This window comes from Anoplolepis gracilipes, unplaced genomic scaffold (genome assembly GCF_047496725.1).
Source record: "Anoplolepis gracilipes unplaced genomic scaffold, ASM4749672v1 Contig19, whole genome shotgun sequence".
In the NCBI taxonomy this organism is placed as follows: domain Eukaryota; kingdom Metazoa; phylum Arthropoda; class Insecta; order Hymenoptera; family Formicidae; genus Anoplolepis; species Anoplolepis gracilipes.
Window position 1 is genome coordinate 1,280,260 of NW_027328667.1, and position 20,385 is coordinate 1,300,644.

Consider the following 20,385-nt stretch of genomic DNA (forward strand, 5'->3'; position numbering starts at 1 on the left):
ATTTAACGTAAAAAAAATTCAAGTCTCTATCTCCAATAGTTTCGGAGAAAATAGCCTGTCACAGGTTATTTGGCCACCCTGTATATTCTCTTGATAATAAAATATTGGTAAAACTGCATAAAAGGTTACACCTCTCCGATTTTCTTGCTACTTACATATATTGTTCAGGGAGTTGTTCTGAATAATTCCCCACAAGAATTAAGTGGGGGACGGCATACCTGTGTGAAGTTAGCCTTTCAATATTAAAAAATCCTAAATTTTCTTTTTACAAACGTTTGTCCATCGTTTGCTCATGAATGCCCCGTTTGAATTTTCGTTTGCCTCTCTCTAGTTTAAAAGTTACAAGACAAAGCAAAGTTCACATGGGTTTGCAACTTTCCACGCGAAGCGAGGTGGACGGGATGAGTGCGGAAGGGGGGAGCCGAAGGCTCCCCTTGCACCCTTCGTGTGTGTGTGTGTGTGTGTGTGTGTGTGTATGTTATGAAAATATTGAAAATATTTATCATCAATAAAAATTAATATCAAGTGGTTCATTCAACAGTATAGAATCCCTCAAATAATAGAAACAAAAACTTTTTCCGTGTCGCACACATTAATAGGACGTAAATAAACCTTACTGTTGGTTTTATCAGTTTATAAAACCGAAGGAACAGCATGGAAAATATGAAATTTCATTTTGTTATATCTCCTAAACCAATGCCGTCCCCCACTTAATTCTTGCGGGGAATTACTCAGAACACCCCTCCCCTACAATATATTTAAGTAGCGATAAAATCCGTGAGGTGTAACCTTTTATGCAGTTTTACCAAAATATTATAATTATGTATGATAATAAAATATTATATTGTTATAATTCTTTATTAATAATTATTTTTTAAAAACATATTTATTGTAATATTTTAGAGAATTTAGAATATTTTTAGAGGATAATATAATTTTGCAAAATTAATAATGATACCAAATATGTATCATCCTTATTTATTATTTCTGAATCAAAAATTAATTTTCTTACTATGAGCTGTATTCACCTTTACCTTGAGCATGATACATATTGTGGTCTAAGATATGATAGAGCAATATAATGAGCAAAAATATCTTAGTTCATTTATTAATCATGAAAAGAGCTTATAGGTAGCATATTTAGAATAATAATTAATTTTGGTTTAATAAATCGAATTTTTTTTCTCACCTAATAGTTATTTTTGACATTTCTATAATGATTATACTTACAATATAAAAAAGAAATTATTTTCTGAAAATTTTGAAGAGACAAAAAAGATTATACTGTATCTAAAGCTTTATCAAAATTGGAGATACTTCCGATTTTTTTCTTGTAAGTAGTAAATATAAATAACGATATAAAAAATGCAAGCACATATATGTATGTGTATATTACGAGAGAATAACATTCTAAAGCGTTCTACAACTTTTATTTTTAATTGTAGTCATATATATTTTAATTTAAAATAATAAAAAACTAAAAGAAAAGACTACTTAATTTCAAGCAATGTTACTCATGAACTTTCTACAATATATACAGGGTGTCCCATAAAGATTGAATCAACGTTCGTGAGCAGGTAGAGCGCATTAAACTGAACAGAAAAGTCCTGTACTATTTTGCGATTTTCAGAATAATTATTGAAAAATTAATTTACAAAGATCGGCAAATCCGGCGCGAGTATTAGCTCGCCGCAAAAAAGATGGCGAGAAGGCGGCCCTAAGGACGGTCGCTAAGCGCGCGCGGCGTAAATAGGTGCCATTGCCTCGCGGTTACCAGGGGAATAGACGAGAAACGTTGATAAGAACAATAGATTAGCGATTATTATTTAGCGACCAGCCTAGCGGTGGGCCGCCTTTCTCGCCATTTTTTTTGAAGTGCGCCATCCTTCTTGCCATCTTTTTTGCGGCGGGCTGATACCCGCGCCGAATTTGCCGATCTTTGTAAATTAATTTCTCAATAATTATTCCAAAAATCGCAAAATGGTACAGAACTTTTCTATTCCATTTAATCCGTTCTACCTGCTCACGAACATTGATTCAATCTTTATGGGACACCCTGTATAATGATTAAAATAATCCGTACAATCTGTGCAAGCTTTTGTAAATATTCATCTTATTTTAAAGTTCTAAATTCATATTTTGGGTTTGGATGTTTAATACTAAAACATTTCCCAGACAGCACAGAAAACTAAAAGATGACGAAAAGATGTCTTTTTTGGTCATCTTTCCGACAAGGCTAAAAGATGTCTTTCTGCCTACACAAGAAAGTCATCTTTTGAAAGATGTCTAAAAGATGTCTTCTAAAAGTGATAATTAATTTTAGTCGACGAAAAGATGTCTTTTTGGTCATCTTTTCGACAAGACAAAAAGATCTATTTTATAATATATGTGTTTCTTTGTTTGCCACTATACGTGGCGCGCTCAGACTTGACTAATTCGTTTTCAAGTTTTCATAAAATGTATATAAAGCCTACTAAGAATAGGTATTACTAAATATAAAATTTAAAGTATGTCTTTTTTGTCAGTTTAATTTCTGATATGATCTCAACAAGAGATCCAGAACATGATAAAAATAGATTATTTGCAACTGGTCGGATAAATTGTAAGAAATCCGTTTTATTGTCTATTTGAAACACAAAATCGAAATTTCAATACAACTTAAATATATATATATATATACACATATATACAGGGTGGCCCATTTTAAACAATACGGTCAATTTTCTCGTAAATTAAGGGAAATATCGAAAAATGTTTCAGACAAAAGTTGTATGGTTTCGAGGGAGCCATAAAATGGTACCATTGGTTTGACCTTGGATAGTCACTTGAACGTCACGTAAAGGTTACCTCAATTTTTTTAAATGGCACCCCTCATTTTTTATTACATATTCTTGTAGCTGACCTCGAGAGCTTTACACTATAACACAATAATAAAATATTTTTTTATTAAATACTTTTCGAATTATAAGGCTTATAAATTGCAATATTTTGACATAAGATACAAGATATCTCGTAAAATATTCATTTTTCGATTATCTTATCCTAATATTTTTATGCACAGAATAACGAGGAATCAATTGGTGTAAAGAAAACACATAGTTATCTTTAAGAAAAAATCTGAATTTGCAACTAGCAATTACACATTTTTACTTTAACATAATTATGTGTTTTAATTACGCCAATTGATTTATCTCATTATTCTGTGCATAAAAGTATTAGAGTAAGATAGTCGGAAAGTGAATATTTTACGAGATATTTTGTATTTTTATCAAAATATTACAACTTTCGAGCTTTATAACTTGAAACCAACGGTACCATTTTATGGCCTCCTCGAAACCATACAACTTTTGTCTGAAACATTTTTCGATATTTCGCTTAGTTTACGAGAAAATTGACCGTACTGTTTAAAATAAGCCACCCTGTATATATGTATATATGTATAGATATAAATATATGATTTATTATAATTATAATATTAATTATAATCAATTCTAAATGGAATTACAAAGAATATGAATTTTAAACTGACCATATTTTGACATCAAAATGTCGTGTGCTTGCTACCTGAGGTCTAAAATATAATTTTAAAAAATAACTGAAAGATGTCTAAATTAGACGTCTTTCAGATATCTTATGAATTAACGCTATAAGATGACTTTTAGTGGGATATAAGACATCTTTTAGTCATCTTTTCGTTGACCACACGCTCAGACTAAAAGATGTCCATGCCGAAAATCCATCATCTTTTAGTCATCTTTTAGACATCTATGTGCTGTTTGTGTTGTTATATGCATCTAATTATCAAATATTATTTGACAATTTTTTTCCATGCATCCATTCATACATAAATCACAACTATATTTATTATATCTAAAAATTGAGAACATTGACCACATAACAGCAAAATAAATAAGAGAAGCAAAATTTGCACAAAGATAGATTTGCCGAATTTATTTTTCTAGCTTCTTCAAATGCTTGATAATTAAATGTTAAATTTTCTTTGCAAAGAAAACAAAATTTTATTATCTAATTATATCATAATTTAATTCGCTACAATCTTTAGATTCACGGATAATAAATCTAAATTTATAATTGTCTCAATATATTGAATAATGTCTCATATTTTGAAATAACAAATATTCTTTTTAATCCGTCTTCTAATATTTGCTCATTCTAGTGACTGGGAGATGATTCGGTAAATCTAAAACATTTTAAGTATTATACATACATATTGTACTTGTACATACTTTGTGGCTCAAATAATTGTATAAAAATTAATCAAAATATGTATTTCGTAGATATAAAAAATAATGGACGATGTTATGTTTACCTTAATATGTGCAGAGCAGGATGTACTATTAAATTGTGATAATGGATGAAATGGAGCAGGCATTGAAGGAATTCTGGATTTAAAAAGTGGTGCAGTTTGCACATAGATAGGCATTAATACTTTACTTGTATCAAAAGGATCATCTTCATTTACTTTATGGAAAAAATTTGACGTTTTGTAAGGTTTATCAAGTAATTCGCTATTCGTATGTGACACTAAATTAGAATTTGCAAAAATGTCTTTACAAATAAACTTTCTATTGTTTGAAGAAAAATTGTCTTCTGTTTTAGGATTCTCTTTTTCATGAACACATAATGATAAGTCAGCGACAGGTTTTATTAAATTATTATGTATATTTAATTCATGTAAAAATCGATTTGAATCAATATTTTGATTGTATGATGTAGATGACATAGATAAAAGTGATGTTTTATCTACTTCTTTTACAATTCTATTTGAAGTTAGTAAATTAGAAGTAAGCATTTTTGATTGATTAAACAAAGTATCTGATGGAAGAGGACAAGGAGAAGAAATTAAAATTGGTTTCTTTGAGGAAACTTCGTATGAATTTGTAACGATAGTACTAGGTGAAGGACTGTGCCGTAAATGCCCACTCCATGCAGGTCTCAAGTTGTCTAAACTGCGTACTGGTTTCAACTGAAAGTGAGGCATGATAAATTTTTACTTTTCTTTTTTATAAGAAATTATTAATACAAATTATGAAATATCTCTAATAATAATTCTATAATAAATCGATATATTAGAGCAGCACGCTATGCAAAAGCAACTACACTACGTATGATTTTTAAGGGTCGACAGGAATGACAGGCAAATTCCAGTCATTACTACTAATATTGAAGTTTTATTCGATGTATTGGTGTATGTTCGTTATACACACAAACATTACTGCATTGCAAGAGAGACAAAGATGACAATTGTCTCTCATAGAGTTCCTCTAGTAAAAGTTAAGACAATCGGCCATATATAGTCAAACACCGGAAGTTGTATGCGTGCCATATTTGAATTAATTATTTTACAAGATATCTCTTTGCTGGTTATTTTATTGAAATATCTATTTATATATATAAAATACCTTTCTTTACACCATGAAACTTATATTTATTTATGATACTAATTCTCACGCATGTGTGCGTGCGTGCGCGCGGGCGTGCGTGCGCGCGCGCGTGTATGTGTATAGTACAATAGTTTACCTTATATATAATAGGATATATCTAGTATAAAATTATCAAAGAAAAAATTACCTAAAAATTGTGCTAAAAAATATGTAAAAATGATATTAGAACAATATGATAATCATATATGGTTATCAAGGAAATAATGAATATAATATTAATACTATATACAAATTGTTTAGTTTTCTTTAAAAAGATGATTTTTATTATCATAAGATTTCTATATATTATTCAAAAGATTGGTATGTAGAAAAGTTGATTTTTATTATTATCAGATTTGTTGCAATTCAAAAGAATGATATATAGAATTCAAAAGATTTATACAAAAAATAGTTAAGATAAATATCAATTATTTAAAACTAAATTAATATCTACTGTTTTGAAACAAGAATAAGTTTATAAAAACATTTATCAATAAATTTCCGAAAGAATAAATTTAAATCCGCCAGCTTTGGCTATTACATATGGCAGACTGGATCACCAATCAGTAATTGATAGCCCGGTGTCTTAACTCTTACTAGAGGAACTCTAGTCTCTCAGTGTCTTTCTTTATCAGGCAGTGTTACCAACATGATTTGTTAACTACACATTAGATACTACACATTAGATACAAATAGCGATATCCACTAGTACATTATTTTTCCTCGAAGTTTTATTGCTTCGTGAAATTTTTTAAAAATATATTTTTTATACAATTATGCAAGTTACGATAGAACCGGATTTTGCATTTCACTTCTTAAAAATTTATAATAAATGAAATACTAATTCGTGGTGCAGCTATCCCGTGGTTAATTGCACATTTTGAATGTTTAGTAGAAATTTTGTTTTAACTTTTTATTAAAAAATGGCTCTGTCACGACCTGTGGATGATTTTACTGATTACGAATGTTATTATTTTAATTCTTCTTCATTCTTCCTGTAGTTTAGCTATAATAATGTTTTTGCAAAACCAGAGTTCACAATTGGCCAACAGGATTATCCATAATGTTTCATGTTGACTCTTAAAGGTCAGCAGGAGTAACGGGTGAACTCTGGCGTCAGAGTTACTAACATTGAGAAATAACCCAGGTAGCAAAAATAATCATTTTGACGTCAAAATGACTACTTTTGCTAGCTGGGAAATACTCATTCAATGTATAGATATGTCCATATAGAGTGTTTCAGACTACTCGTCCACCCCTTTTATTTTGAAAAGAGGTGATACTAAAAAGTTGGAAAAGACATATTTATCATGAAAACCTATTTGAAGTTTCTGATGGTGGTACTTTCAGTTTTGGAAACCTCTCAGAAATACCAGAATGGGGGGGAGGAGCAACTCAAAAATTTTAAATTGCAACATGGGGGCAACTTGGATATCGTTGGATAGAGGTTTTAAAAAGAAACAACTTTTGTTTGAAAAAAATTTGATATCACTTAACATTAGAGAGAAATAATTAAAAAAACACTTGCAATGATTGTAAAGCTCAAATTTCTATGATAATTGTCTTAAAATATCGATATTTTGGTACGAGCCAAACATAAACATGAGTCAAACTCGTGATACGGATCATGAAGCAAACATAAACATGGATGATTTGTCATGTGGTTTCAAGAAGACGGTTGTTCGGCGCATTTCTTATTAATTATTCATAATTGCAACACATACAATTAACCAGCTTTTACTTCTGTAGAAGTCTTGAGGGCGATTAACAGCATGAGACAAAGAATGAAAAGGTGTCTCCATCAAGGCGACGTTTTGAACATTTGTAATTAATTTTTTATCATTTCCGAGCGTTACAATAATTGCAAATGTTTTTGTTCATTTCTTGGTAACAATAAAAGATATCAAATTTTTTTCAACAAAAGTTATTTAAAGCTTTTTAAAAGCTCTATCCAATGATATCCATGTTGCCCCATGTTGCAATAAAATTTTTTAGTTGCCTTTCCGTTTCTGGTATTTCCAGGAGGTTCCCAAAACTGAAAGTACCACCATCAGAAACTTCAGGTAGGCTTTCATGATAAATATGTCTTCCCAATTTCTAAGCATCACCCTTTTTCAAAATAAGAGAAGTGAACGGATGGTTTGAAACACCCTGTATATACAAACACCATTACATTGTAAAAGAGACAAAAATTGCGTTATTTTTTACTTGTCCATACAATCTACATTAGCTGCACTTTAAGTGTAGATAATGATGTTCATTAAATATAGATATGATATTCGCCTGCAAATTACGTTTCGCGAAAAATTTATATTTTCTTATAAACCTTGTTTTGACGTTTATTTATATTGCTAAAATTTGTATTAAAGAGCCAAATTTTGCAATATAGCTTTTAAAAATTTATAATAAATTGTACACTGATTTACATTCCTAACTTTTAGTAATGCAAAACCGGCCAACCACATTTTCTGCCCGAAAGAAACAATATTTTTTCATAAATTTTTTTTATGTATTCTTTGTAAATTCAGGATTTTCGCTAGAGATAAATTTTGCAATTTGCTTCTTCAAAATTTATACTAAATAAGAAACAAAATTATGGTCATGCACTTTGTTCCGTAAGTACTGTACAGCTGTCTACCGAATCATCAGGTTTTTTTATTTTTTATCGAAAAATTGCTTTTTAACGAAAAAAAATCAATGCTTCTGATTATGAATATCATAATTATAATGTTAATCTATGCATATTTTGACTGTATAATATGTAGAAAACGAAATTGTAATTTGCTGCCAGCTGACAAAAGTTTCTAAAATGTCTCCTGCTGACTCTTAATGACACATGCATCAATAATCATAAGTCCATTTATTCAAATATTAAAATTTATTACTATTATTCGTATTATTACCAGTTAGCACAAATAACATACATGGTAGGTACAAAAAATTCCCGAACTGATATTTTCATAAGATGTATTAGTAGTACTATTTTTCGAACAACTATGGAACTTGGTGCTCAAGGTGATTTTCTCATCGGCGAATATTCAATTTTCTTACGAAAATTTAAGGTACTGTTCGTCCGCAGATCATACGATTTTCTCTCCCAGTACAGGCTCGTCCTGCTGGATAAAATCTGACGGACTCCTCGTAAGATCCTTCCTCCTGAGTACATAAAACCGCTCTGCCTCAAAGTGCATTAACCTTTCTTTTGTTGTGATAACGAGCGCTATGTAGAAATAGTTCTCAAAGACGAATTGGAATCTTTCATTCCTGCAAGGCTTCCCTGTTATACGTTGATTTTGTTCGAGCCTGCGGGAATCGTCTTTATCGTTGAGATGTGATAATAATTTATTATTTTCAAAGCATTATTTTCACAATTTTATTTTATTTGTTTTCTCAATCAAACCTCGCTAAACTCTTAGCCTAATTACTATATTTAATTAATCACTTTTATTTTCAGGTTAAGGTTAGACAATTGATAAAGATTATTAGTCTAAGTTTTCTTCGTTAATTTACTTAAGTTTAAATAACATATCTAAATAAAAATACTATCATTTTACAGTTAAATTTAAATTGCCTTTTATTTCTCATTCTTTTGTGACATTTAAATATTGATATAATTTTATCACCGTTTGTCCGTCCCCTAATATCTCTACATTAAATTCTGGTCCTTCGAGTCGGATAGAACGGACGGTGGTCAAAATGAGAGTTAGTCACGTTGAAAACAAACTCGAGCAACAGCTCACATTACGAGACCTTATCGTCAATTCCGTCGACAGTCTCACTAAAATCGGGCCCTTAAACATCACATCTCAACATGTACATGCTCGATTATCTGCTCTCAAAAAGAATTGGGAAAAATTCTTACTGGTGTATGATGCGATTAATCTCTCAATCACTAAACTTACTCCTGATGAAAAGGCGCTAGAATGAATTCTTTTCTTGATCATGACTCTGAGAGTAATAACGACGTTCCGTCTACGTCTCATACTTCAAGTATGCCTGTATATTTTCATCATGCTCGACTGCCTCGAATCGACATATCGAAGTTTAACGGCACTCCATCAGATTGGTTGTCTTTCAAAGATCTTTTCAGCTCTCTCATTCTAGCCAATCCGACCTTATCATCTATAGAGAAGTTACAATATCTTAAAATGAGTCTCGTTGGGTCCGCTGCACATCTCTTGAAAAACATGACCCTTACTGCGGAAAACTTTCAAAAAGCTTGGCAAGCACTGATCGCATTCTATGAGAATAAGCGCCTTCTAGTTAACTCAGCATTAAACTCGCTTTTGACTTTAAAACACATGACAAAAGATTCCGCCAGCGAAATGGAACAGCTTTACACGAACATCATACAAATCCATCGCACTTTGGAAACGTTGAAACGCCCGATACACCACTGGGACGATTTTTTCGTCTTTATAGCGGTACAGCGCTTGGATTCGGAATCTGTGAAAGCATGGGAGCATCACTTAGGCTCGTCAAAGGACCCCCCTACTTGGACTCAGTTTAGCGAGTTTCTAATTACGAGATTATTATCTCTTCAAGCCTTTGAAAAATCTCGAACGGGTAAATCTAGCACATTATTTGATCAACACTCATTCAAAAATCTCATTTTCAGGGAAAAGTAAAGGAGACCCATTTGCAAAAACCTAGTTCGTGCACGTTGTGCTTCTCCAACCACTATATAGCAAGTTGTCCGCAATACAATGCTAAATCCGTTCCGCAAAGAAAAGAAATTCTCAAAAAATATAACCTCTGCTATAACTGCCTCGGATCTCATCGAGCATCGGCCTGCCGGATAACGAAGCGATGCCTGAAATATAGTCATAAACACCACACCACAATTTATCAGAAGGAAGCCACTAAATCAACTTCTTCTGACTCTACTACGTCAACATCGAATTCAAAATCAACCCAATCAGCCTCGACTGACACTCACATTCTCCAGGTGGCGTGTCACACTCAACCAAACAACTCAGGCGTTCTTCTCGCAACTGCACAGGTTTTAGCAATTTTATCAGGTGGAAACAGCGGTTCGTGCCCTTATAAACCAAGGGTCGGAAATATCCCTCGTTGCTGAACGACTAGTTCAGATGCTTCACATTCCAAGAACCTCCTCTACCATCCCTCTCACCGGAATTCGTGCACAATGATCGAGCACCACAAAAGGTGCTCTAACTCACTTTACAGTGAGATCTCACAATAATAATTTTGAAATTCCAATATCAGCGTATATTCTTCCAAAGTTGACCTCCCCTCTCCCATCAACTGACTTCCAACAAAGATACTGGTCTCACCTCGACAGACTTACTCTTGCTGACTACAATTATAAATCTCCAGGATCAATCGATATAATTCTGGGATCCAATGTTTTCTATCAAATTATAGAAGGATTCATCAAAGGAGACGATAATTCTCCAATCGTCCAATTGACTAAGCTTGGATAGATTATCTTTGACCCTGCAGGCAATCACTCTTCTCGGAATGAATTACACGGATATCACACTATGGTTGACAGAGAACTTCATGACCTTCTACAACGATTCTGGCAAGTTGATGAAATACCAAGTTTATCATCATCATTATCAAAGGAAGAGCAAGAATACGAACAACATTTCAAATCTACGCATTCCCGTGATAATCAGGGACGATATAACGTTCGTCTTCCATTCAAAAAATCCATCAACGCATTAGGAGAGTCTCGTTCAAAAGCGATTCGGATGCTCTACCGTTTATCAAATCAATTCTCAACCAATCAAGATTTCGCAGACTTACTATGAATTTTTACAAAATTACCTGGGACATATAATAGGACATATGACGAGTTCCCTCTTCTCAACCAGAACTGGAAACGTATTATCTCCCTTATCATGGAGTCTTCCGAGAGTACAGCTTAACAACAAAGCTTAAAGTAGTATTCAACGGATCAAGCCGAACCAGTAGCGGAACCTTATTGAATGATTTACTCCATACGGGAGCCAAGCTACAGACAGACGTCTTTGATGTACTAATCTGGTCCCGGCAATTTCGATGTCTTCTCATGCAATATAGAGAAGATGTATCAACAAATCAATGTCCACCAAGAAGATTGGAACAATCAGCGAAGCCTTTGGATGAATCAAGACCATGAAATTTCAACGTATTAATTAATAACAGTAACGTACGGAAGGCTTTCGGCCCCCCTCTCGTACCTACCTTGCTTCGCGTGGAAAGTTGCAAACCCATGTGGAACCTCGCTTCGCATAGAAAAGTTTTCACCATGAAAATTAAATTAGCGTCAATTTTCATTATCATATTCGTAATCAGCACGTCAAAATACGTAAGTATACGTAGTTTCAAAAAAATCGAACATATGTCCTATTCGGAAGTGCACCCATATCTTCACTTGTATGGTAAAAATGAATACGGCATAAAATGCATATTTCGGAGAGATCTACAACTTTTGTTTGAAACGTTTTTTGAATTTTCCAGTATTTAAAATAAACGCCAATTTTTGACGATTTTTTATGGTTTTCACCATGAAAATAAAATTTGCACCAATTTTCACTATCATATTCGTAATCAGCACGTCAAAATACCTAAGTATACGTTGTTTCAAGAAAATCGGACATGTTCTATTCGGAAGTTTATCCATGGTTTTCACCATAAAAATGAAATTTACAACAATTTTCACTATGATATTCGTAATCAGCACGTCAAAATACGTAAGAATACGTGATGACAGCAAAATTTGGAGTTTTATCTTTTCGGAACTTTATCCAAATAGCGCTATTAGTACACTTTACGAAAAATCAATTCGAGAACTTTTAGTACACATCATGTATGTGAAGTATTCTATGTTAAGTGGATCATCTTTTTCCGTCGACAAATTTAATCGACCCTATGATAGATAGTAATATTCTATGACATAAGTGACTGTGCGTCATATTTTGACATTCTATTAAATAATATGTTTAATAAACTGACACCTAAAACTTTGAGTTAGATATAAACAAATTCTTTTATATTCTCACATATTTGGAAAGTTTGAGAAACTTATTTTAAAATACTTCGAATATAAAGTTCTTAATATTTACAAACAAATAATTAGAAAACTTGGCGAATAAGAGCTAAACGCGAATGTTAATGCGTCAATTTCGCAGAAAATAATTTCCAGGATATGTAGTGAGGAGAGGATAGACAGTATGTAGGAAGAAAGTGTACAGAAGCATGGTGTATAATTGAAGTACTTTTTAGATTGTAAAGGATTTGGTGTATCCCTGAGAACACCCCGGCAATCTGTAAAGGAGTTCAGAATAAGGTATGGGAGGGAGAGTGAGGGGCAGAGAAGGAGGGAGAGAGGGGGAAGAGAGGGTGAGAAAAAGAGAGGGAGAGAGGGAAAGAAAGAGGGGGAGAGAGAGAGAGAGGGCGGGAGGGTGGGAATAAGGAGGGAAAGGAGGGCGGAGGGAGAGGGAGGGAGGGGAAGGGAGGGAGAGAGGGGAAGCGGGAGATAGAAGAGGAGGTCCATAAGTATTAGAATGTAGAGTCACAAAATGGCCAGATAGTGAAATGAGGGATGAGTGGGGGTAAGAAGATGTATAGGAGGCTGCATGAAATGGACATGAGTAAAGATTTATATTTATATAAGTGTAATGAATATGTACAGAGTCTATGTGTAGATGTATGATAGGAGAAAATGGAGAGATGAGAGGAGGGGACGAGAATCGGAAGAAGGAAGGAAGGAGTAGCGGATGGAAGCGGAAGAAGGAGAAAAGAGAAAAAATACGGAAGTAGAGAAGCTGAAGGATAGTAAGGGGAAGGAGAAAGGGGCAAAGGGTAAGAAGCAAAGAAGCAGAGGGAATAGGAGGAAGGAGGGGAGAGAGAGGAAGAAGAAAGAAGAGAAGTGAAGGAAAGAGGAAGGGAGAAGGAAAGGAGCGGAGGGTAGAAAAGATGAGAGGAAAGACATGGGACGTAGGGTAGGGAGAGAAGTATAAAATGTGAGGTCGCTCAATGGCCAGGATCGTGAATGGGGATATGTATTTTTGTTAAATTTGTACAAAGGATATATGGATAGGTTTTGTGAAATAAGATCGTCATCCTAAGGGAAACAATAAAGTATCTATATATTTATCTATCTATCTTAGTTTGTATAGAACGGTTATTTTAAAAAACTGTCACATTACAAAAAGTTGCTGATCATCTATAAGAAAAACTAAAAATTTTTCCTTATTATCCCTAAAATTTTAACTTGCTCATTTAAAAAAAAACAAAATTATTTATAAGATTTTTTTATATGTATAAAAGTTTGTTGAAATTGTTGAAATACATATAGAAGTTTGTTTATCTAACAAGAGTACTATCAAATCTATTAAGAACAGATTTTGATGAGTGTTACATATATTGTGAGGAGTCTTTTCTGTACACGAGAATAATATATCAGATATGACGCAACGGGCATTAGTTTCCGAAAAAAATTAAAAAAAAAGGATCAATAAATTTTTCTGATCTCAAAAGATTTTCAAAAATAATTTTGATCTCAAAAATTTTCAAAAAATAAGTAATATATTTAGACTAATATTTAATTTTGGTTTAATAAATCGAGCTTTTCTATCTAATGATTACTTTTGACATTCCTAATGATCATATAATACAAAAAATTGTTTTTTTTAATCCTGTAGAATCAGAAAAATATTTTTTTTTAACCTTCTTCTTTTAATTTTTTTGAAAACTAATGCCCGTTACATCATATCCGGTTACCCTTGTGCACAGAGAAGACCCCTCTACGACATATGTAACACTCATCAAAATCCATTCTTAACAGGCTTGATGATTTTGTAAGTTGAAGATAGGGAAAGAAAATGCTACAGATTATCAATCATTGTACGTTCAAATTATTCAATCTTTTGATGAGATGTCTTTGATATTTTGACAATCAAACAATAAAGAAAAACTTAATATAATGCACAATTATATCATTAATACTCTATTTTCTGTTAGAAATTTATTAAATTTGTTGACATCGACGGAAAAAAGAAGCTCCCCCTTTGGCATAAAATTCTCATGTGTTGTTATATGTATTTTTTAACAATACAGAAATAGTGCACAAAAATAAAATTAATATTTGTAACTATATTTTCTATATACAAAATGTGCCACCAGAAACAGGATACTTAATTATTTTTTTACTTTTAACAATTATAAAAATATTTCGAACATAATTTGAATAACTTCGAAAGCGAATATAACGCAAGGAAAATTTTTTTTCCAATAAGGTTCAATAAGATCATTTTTTTAGAATTATCTAAATCTTTTATTTAAAAAAATGTGTGTGTGCGCGCGCACGCGTGTGTGTGTATTTACATTAAAAAGTCATTTTAAAAACTTTAAAAAATTAAAAACCAAAAGAAACCTTAAACAGAAAATTTTTTTGCACAATTTGCTCTCCACATCATTTAAGTTATGTTTGAAATATTTTTCCATCGATTTTTTATCTTCAGAAGTAAAGAAATAATTACATATCCTGTTTTTTATATGAGACATTCTGTACATTAAAAAAATATTATAAAAATATTAATAATAAATATTTTATCCTAACAGCACACATATTAAAAAAATGTTTATAAAAGATCCATAGAATATTAAAACATGTTTTAACATCCTATGGATCTCATAAACACCTGTTAGAGATCTGCTGTTAGAGTATATATATTATTTCATATCTATTATATATATATTAGGTTAGGTTCAAAGATCGAAAACGCTCACTGAGCGACAAAACCAACCACAACGCGTTCTGGCTGCTCAAATTCAGCCACAACCCGAAATTCGTGACTTGACACTTCCAAAAACGCTCATAACGCGTTTTGGCAAATTCGAAAAGGCCACAAAGCGAAATTCGTGTTATGGTTCTCTTAATATTGTACCAGAACGCGTGGAAACGTCCCGTTTGACCACGTCACGATTGACCACAGCCACTTATATCGACCGATGCCTAGGGTCATCAGCAACGATTAACCAATTAGAGAGCCTCATTTTAAACTGGCCAATTGGCGACGTGGTCAATAGACTCCCACCCGAACGCGTTCTGGCAATAAACAAATATCGCAACGTGTTGTGGCCACTTATGTTGCAGTCGTGACGCGATGTTTTTAAGACAAATTACAACCTGTCATCAATGGAGTCGACGGATTCATGTACAATTCTTGTTCGTCACTTTATTTAATGTTTTGTTATTACAGAGCCAACACATTTATAAGTGATTTTGTCTATTGGTTTCAAATTTAGTTTAATAAAAAAGAGATCCTTGAACAGACAACTGTAACGAATATATTGATATTAGTAAAAGAAATTTCGATGACTGAAAGTTTCTATTATAGAAAATTTATTGTTCTGTTTGTTTTATTATTAGAACTACAAATAAGATTAATAATTCTCGTTGTAGAAAATAGTTAATAATTGTTATCAATTATTATAACGTATTTAAGTATTGTTTTAATTTTAACAATAGTATAAGAGTACTACATATTATTCATTACTAATTTTAATAAATTATTTTAATAAAGAAAATAATTGTAATAATGTTGTTAATTAAGGTATTTTTATCATATAACGTCAAACAGCCTCAATAAACGTCTACAACGTTTTGTGGCCTTTTTTATTATTATAAGCGTTTTTAGAAGTGCCACGTCACGAATTTCGCGTAGTGACTGAATCTGAGAAGTCAGAACGCTTTGTGGTCGGTTTTTTCGCTTAGTGAGCGTTTTCGATCTTTGAGCCCAACATATATATTTTAAAATATTATATACAGGGTGTCCATGACCACCCGTACCACCCTTTTATTTTGGAAACAGAGCATTTTAGAGAAAAATATTTCAGACAAAAGTTGTACGGTTTCAAGGAGGCCATAAAATGGTACCATTGGTTTGATCTTGAATTTTCATTTGAAGGTCATGTGAAGGTCACGTCAATTTATTTAAATGGAACACCCTATATATTATTGCATATTCTTGTATTTTATCTCAAGAGCTTTCCAAAACACTATAATAAAATATTTTTTCATTAAATACTTTTTGAGTTATAAGGCTTCAAAGTTGCAGTATTCTGACATAAAATACGAGATATCTCGTAAAATATTCATTTCTCGATTATCGTACCCCAATACTTTTATGCACAGAATAATGAGACAAATCAATTGGCGTAATTAAAACACATAATTATGTTAAAGTAAAAATGTGTAACTGCTAGCTGCAAATTCAGATTTTTTCTTAAAGATAACTATGTGTTTTCTTTACACCAATTGATTTGTTTCATTATTCTGTGTATAAAAGTATTAAGGTAAGATTGCCGAAAACTGAATGTTTTACAAAATATTTTGTATTTTAAAACAAAATGTTGAAACTTTCAAATCTCATAACTCGAAAAGTATTTAATTAAAAAAACATTTTATTATAGTGTTTCGGAAAGCTCTCGAGATAAGCTACAAGAATATGCAATAATATATAAGATGTTCCATTTAAAAAAATCGACGTGCCCTTCACATGAAAATTCAAGATCAAACCAATAACACCGTCTTCCCTCGTGTATCCCTCGAAACCATGCAACTTTTGTCTGAAACATTTTTCAATAAAATCATCGATTCGCAAGATTATTTTTTATATTATTTTTTATATATTTTCTATATATTTTCTATATATTTTATACATATTAGTCGTAATATCTAACTTTTTTCAAGTTTTTTGAGTAAGACAAATATTTTTAAAAAATTTATATATTTTTGAAAAAACTATAAAATGTTAAAAAAAATTTAAGAAAAAATACTATTAATGCTTAAAAAATATTGTCAATGGAAAAAAGTGCAATACTATCAATGCTAAAAAGTATTGTCAATGGAAAAAGATGTACGAAGACGATTTAAATACAAGTACATGCAACATTTTTTTACAGACTAAACACATTTCTATGCATATTATATTTAAGAATGCATTACATATAATTCAGGAAAACGTGCTCTGCACATAATTATATTTTCATTGCATATAAGATTTGAAATAAAATCCATTATTTAAAGGACAATAAATGATTGACAAAAAACAATAGAAATTTACAAAGTTAATGTAAATAATTAATAAACAATTTATTCTAAAAAGTAGCATTTGTCAAATTTATATATATCGTGTTTTATTGTTATAATTTTTGCTACAATTAAAATTTCAGAATGTAAATTAGACAGTAAATATAAGAAATGAAGAAATTCAGTTCGAATCATTTTGACCTCGATATGTTTTGTCAAGATTATGGCTATAAATAACCTCCAAAAAGTTTTAACTATCGCTCGTTGTTTATGTATACATTTATTCCTCCATAGCAAAAATTGTCACAATGACGTCACAATAAACTCACAATAGAATCACAAGGTGACAAAAAAATGTGATGTCACTGTGATGTCACTGTGAAATTATTGGAAGGTCACAATGATATCATTAATCACAGTTGGTGTGATATCATCAAAAAATGTCATAATGATATAACCAGTATATCACAAAATGTGTAACAATAATAAAAAAATAACTTTTGCTAGAAGACATTCCATTTCATATCGCAACGATGTTATGGTGACATCACAACTGTGACAAAACGGACATTCGCATGTCACCATGACATCATTGTGACATATTTTTTGTCACAGCGCAATATCTTTATGATGTCATTGTGATATTTTTTGCTATGGGGGTTATTTATTATATATTTTTAATATATGTATACATATATTATATACATATATATTATATACATATGTATGTATATAATTATATCCAGTATCAATTTATTAGATGTAGATTGTTGCCAAATTGGCATCAAAGGACCACGCACACATACAGGGTGTCCGGTAATAATCGCGGGAGAGTCCCGTTAGCACATATCCCGATAGCACACAACCATACATATTGACCGATGCCTAAGGTAACCAGCACGGTTAGCCAATCAGAAGGTTCTAATGTTCATTGGCCAATTAGCATTGTGCGCTATCGGATCCCGTCCATAATCGCGGGCTACTCATACACAGCGATTGCCAGTCGTAGACCACTCCTCCTGTCATTCAATGAGCGCCTAATATCCGCGTAGCAGTAGGATGGGCCTTCTTACCGCGCGCTTGTACTCGGCTGGATTTGTCAATCTTTGTTAATTAATTTCTTGGTAATTATTACGAAGATTGCAAAATGGTAGAGGACTTTTCTATTCGGTTTGATTTGCTCTATCTGCCCATGAAAGGTTGGGCGATTATTACCGGACACTGTATATAAGTGCAATAAAATATTAATAATATGAATGAATAAGTGTTACTGGTGAGAATTAATTAATTATAATTTTTTCTTTATAAATACAATATACAACGTAACATATGTTATATATTGTATATCCTACATAATAAACAATAAGTTTAATTTCATTAAATAAATAATAAAATAAATTATGGAAATAATTAAATTAAATTTATAAATTTGAAGGTATAATTTATATAGGAATTAAACTACTTTATGCTTTAAATAGGCAATAAATATGAATAATTTTCCATTTATCTTTTCAAAAGTAAAAGTACATCACTTAGCGGCAAAGGGACTATCAAATTGAATATTAAAAGCCTTTCAATACCAATCAATCTCAGATTTCTATTTAAATAACTATAACTATAAAATGCAGATTCTGCTGGCAATCTACCATTAGATTATGGGCAATCCTGTTCAATTTCTGCCATCAATGTGGTGTCAGATTACGTAAGCAGGCTTTATTTTTGCTGACAATTTGTTAATATAGGCAAAATTAACAGATTCTGTAATAAATTTGTAGTCAACTTTGTTAACAAAAATTGCAGTAAACACTTGACAAATCCAACAAACATGGCTAATTAGAAGTATATATGTATATTCATACATACTTTGCCCAATATTGAATTTTTCGAGTTTACATTCGAAAACTTGCTTTGCATGTAACTTTATTTGTGAATAACTAAAAAACAAATAACAGCTAAAACTATTTGAAGGTTACTCAAGGTCTGACCTTAATAAATAAATCAGAATATATTAAAGCTGTTTCGGATAAAACTAAGTTGCTTTTAGAATCCAAAAATGTAATTTTATATTGTAGAGGGTTCTACTTAAGATTTTAAAGTTAATCCTCGTCCCACCCAACCGGGATTTTGAAACCAACTTCTATTCACGTTTGAAGGCTCATCAGACCAGTACAATTTAGGACCTAAATCTTTAAAATCGATGGCATACTTTTCGAAATATCAAACTGTAGAGAGTTATTTGAACCACCTTTTATATCAAAGTCAAAATGTTTCAAGCTGAGGTCTCTTCTCGGTATATTTATCTTACAAAAATTATATTATATATATATATATATAAATACAGATTATTACCGGATATCTTGTACATATGTATAATATTGTTCGCTAAGCGTTTTTAATTAATATTTTAATAACTATTGCGAAAATCGCAAAATGACTTAATTTTTTTTTTTGTTTAATTCACTGTACTCTACCCACTCACGAGCGTTGGCTCATTAGTTATGAGACACCTTATATATATATATATATATATATATATATATATATACAGGGTGTCCCGTAAAGATTGAATCAACGTTCGTGAGCAGGTAGAGCGCATTAAACTGAACAAAAAAGTCCTGTACCATTTTACGATTTTCAGAATAATTATTGAGAAATTAATTTATAAAAATCGGCAAATCTGGCCTGAGTATCAGTCCGCCGCAAAAAAGATGGCGAGAAGAACGGCCCACCGCTAGGCCGGTCGCTAAATAATAATCGCTAATCTATTGTTCTTATCAACGCTTCTCATCTATGCCCCTGGTAACTGCGAGGCAATGGCGCCTATTTACGCCACGCAGGCTTAGCGACCGTCCTTAGGGCCGTCTTTCCCGCCATCTTTTTTGCGGCGAGCTG

At 31.9% G+C, this 20,385-nt stretch overlaps 1 protein-coding gene across 5 annotated transcripts in view; it reads right to left on the reverse strand.

The window, feature by feature from the left end:
- Nucleotides 1-20,385, reverse strand: part of LOC140675560 (DENN domain-containing protein 1A) — a 68,872-nt gene that overhangs the window by 5,857 nt on the left and 42,630 nt on the right. For 2 of the 5 annotated variants that reach the window (XM_072910148.1, XM_072910145.1), the window contains one exon: nucleotides 4,331-4,987. The exons of 2 other annotated variants lie outside the window; for them this stretch is intronic. In XM_072910148.1, the coding sequence (XP_072766249.1) occupies nucleotides 4,331-4,987 (657 nt within the window). Of the gene's footprint in view, nucleotides 1-3,175; nucleotides 4,202-4,330; nucleotides 4,988-20,385 lie in introns of those variants that run through there. One more of the 5 variants, XM_072910147.1, reaches the window with a different exon arrangement.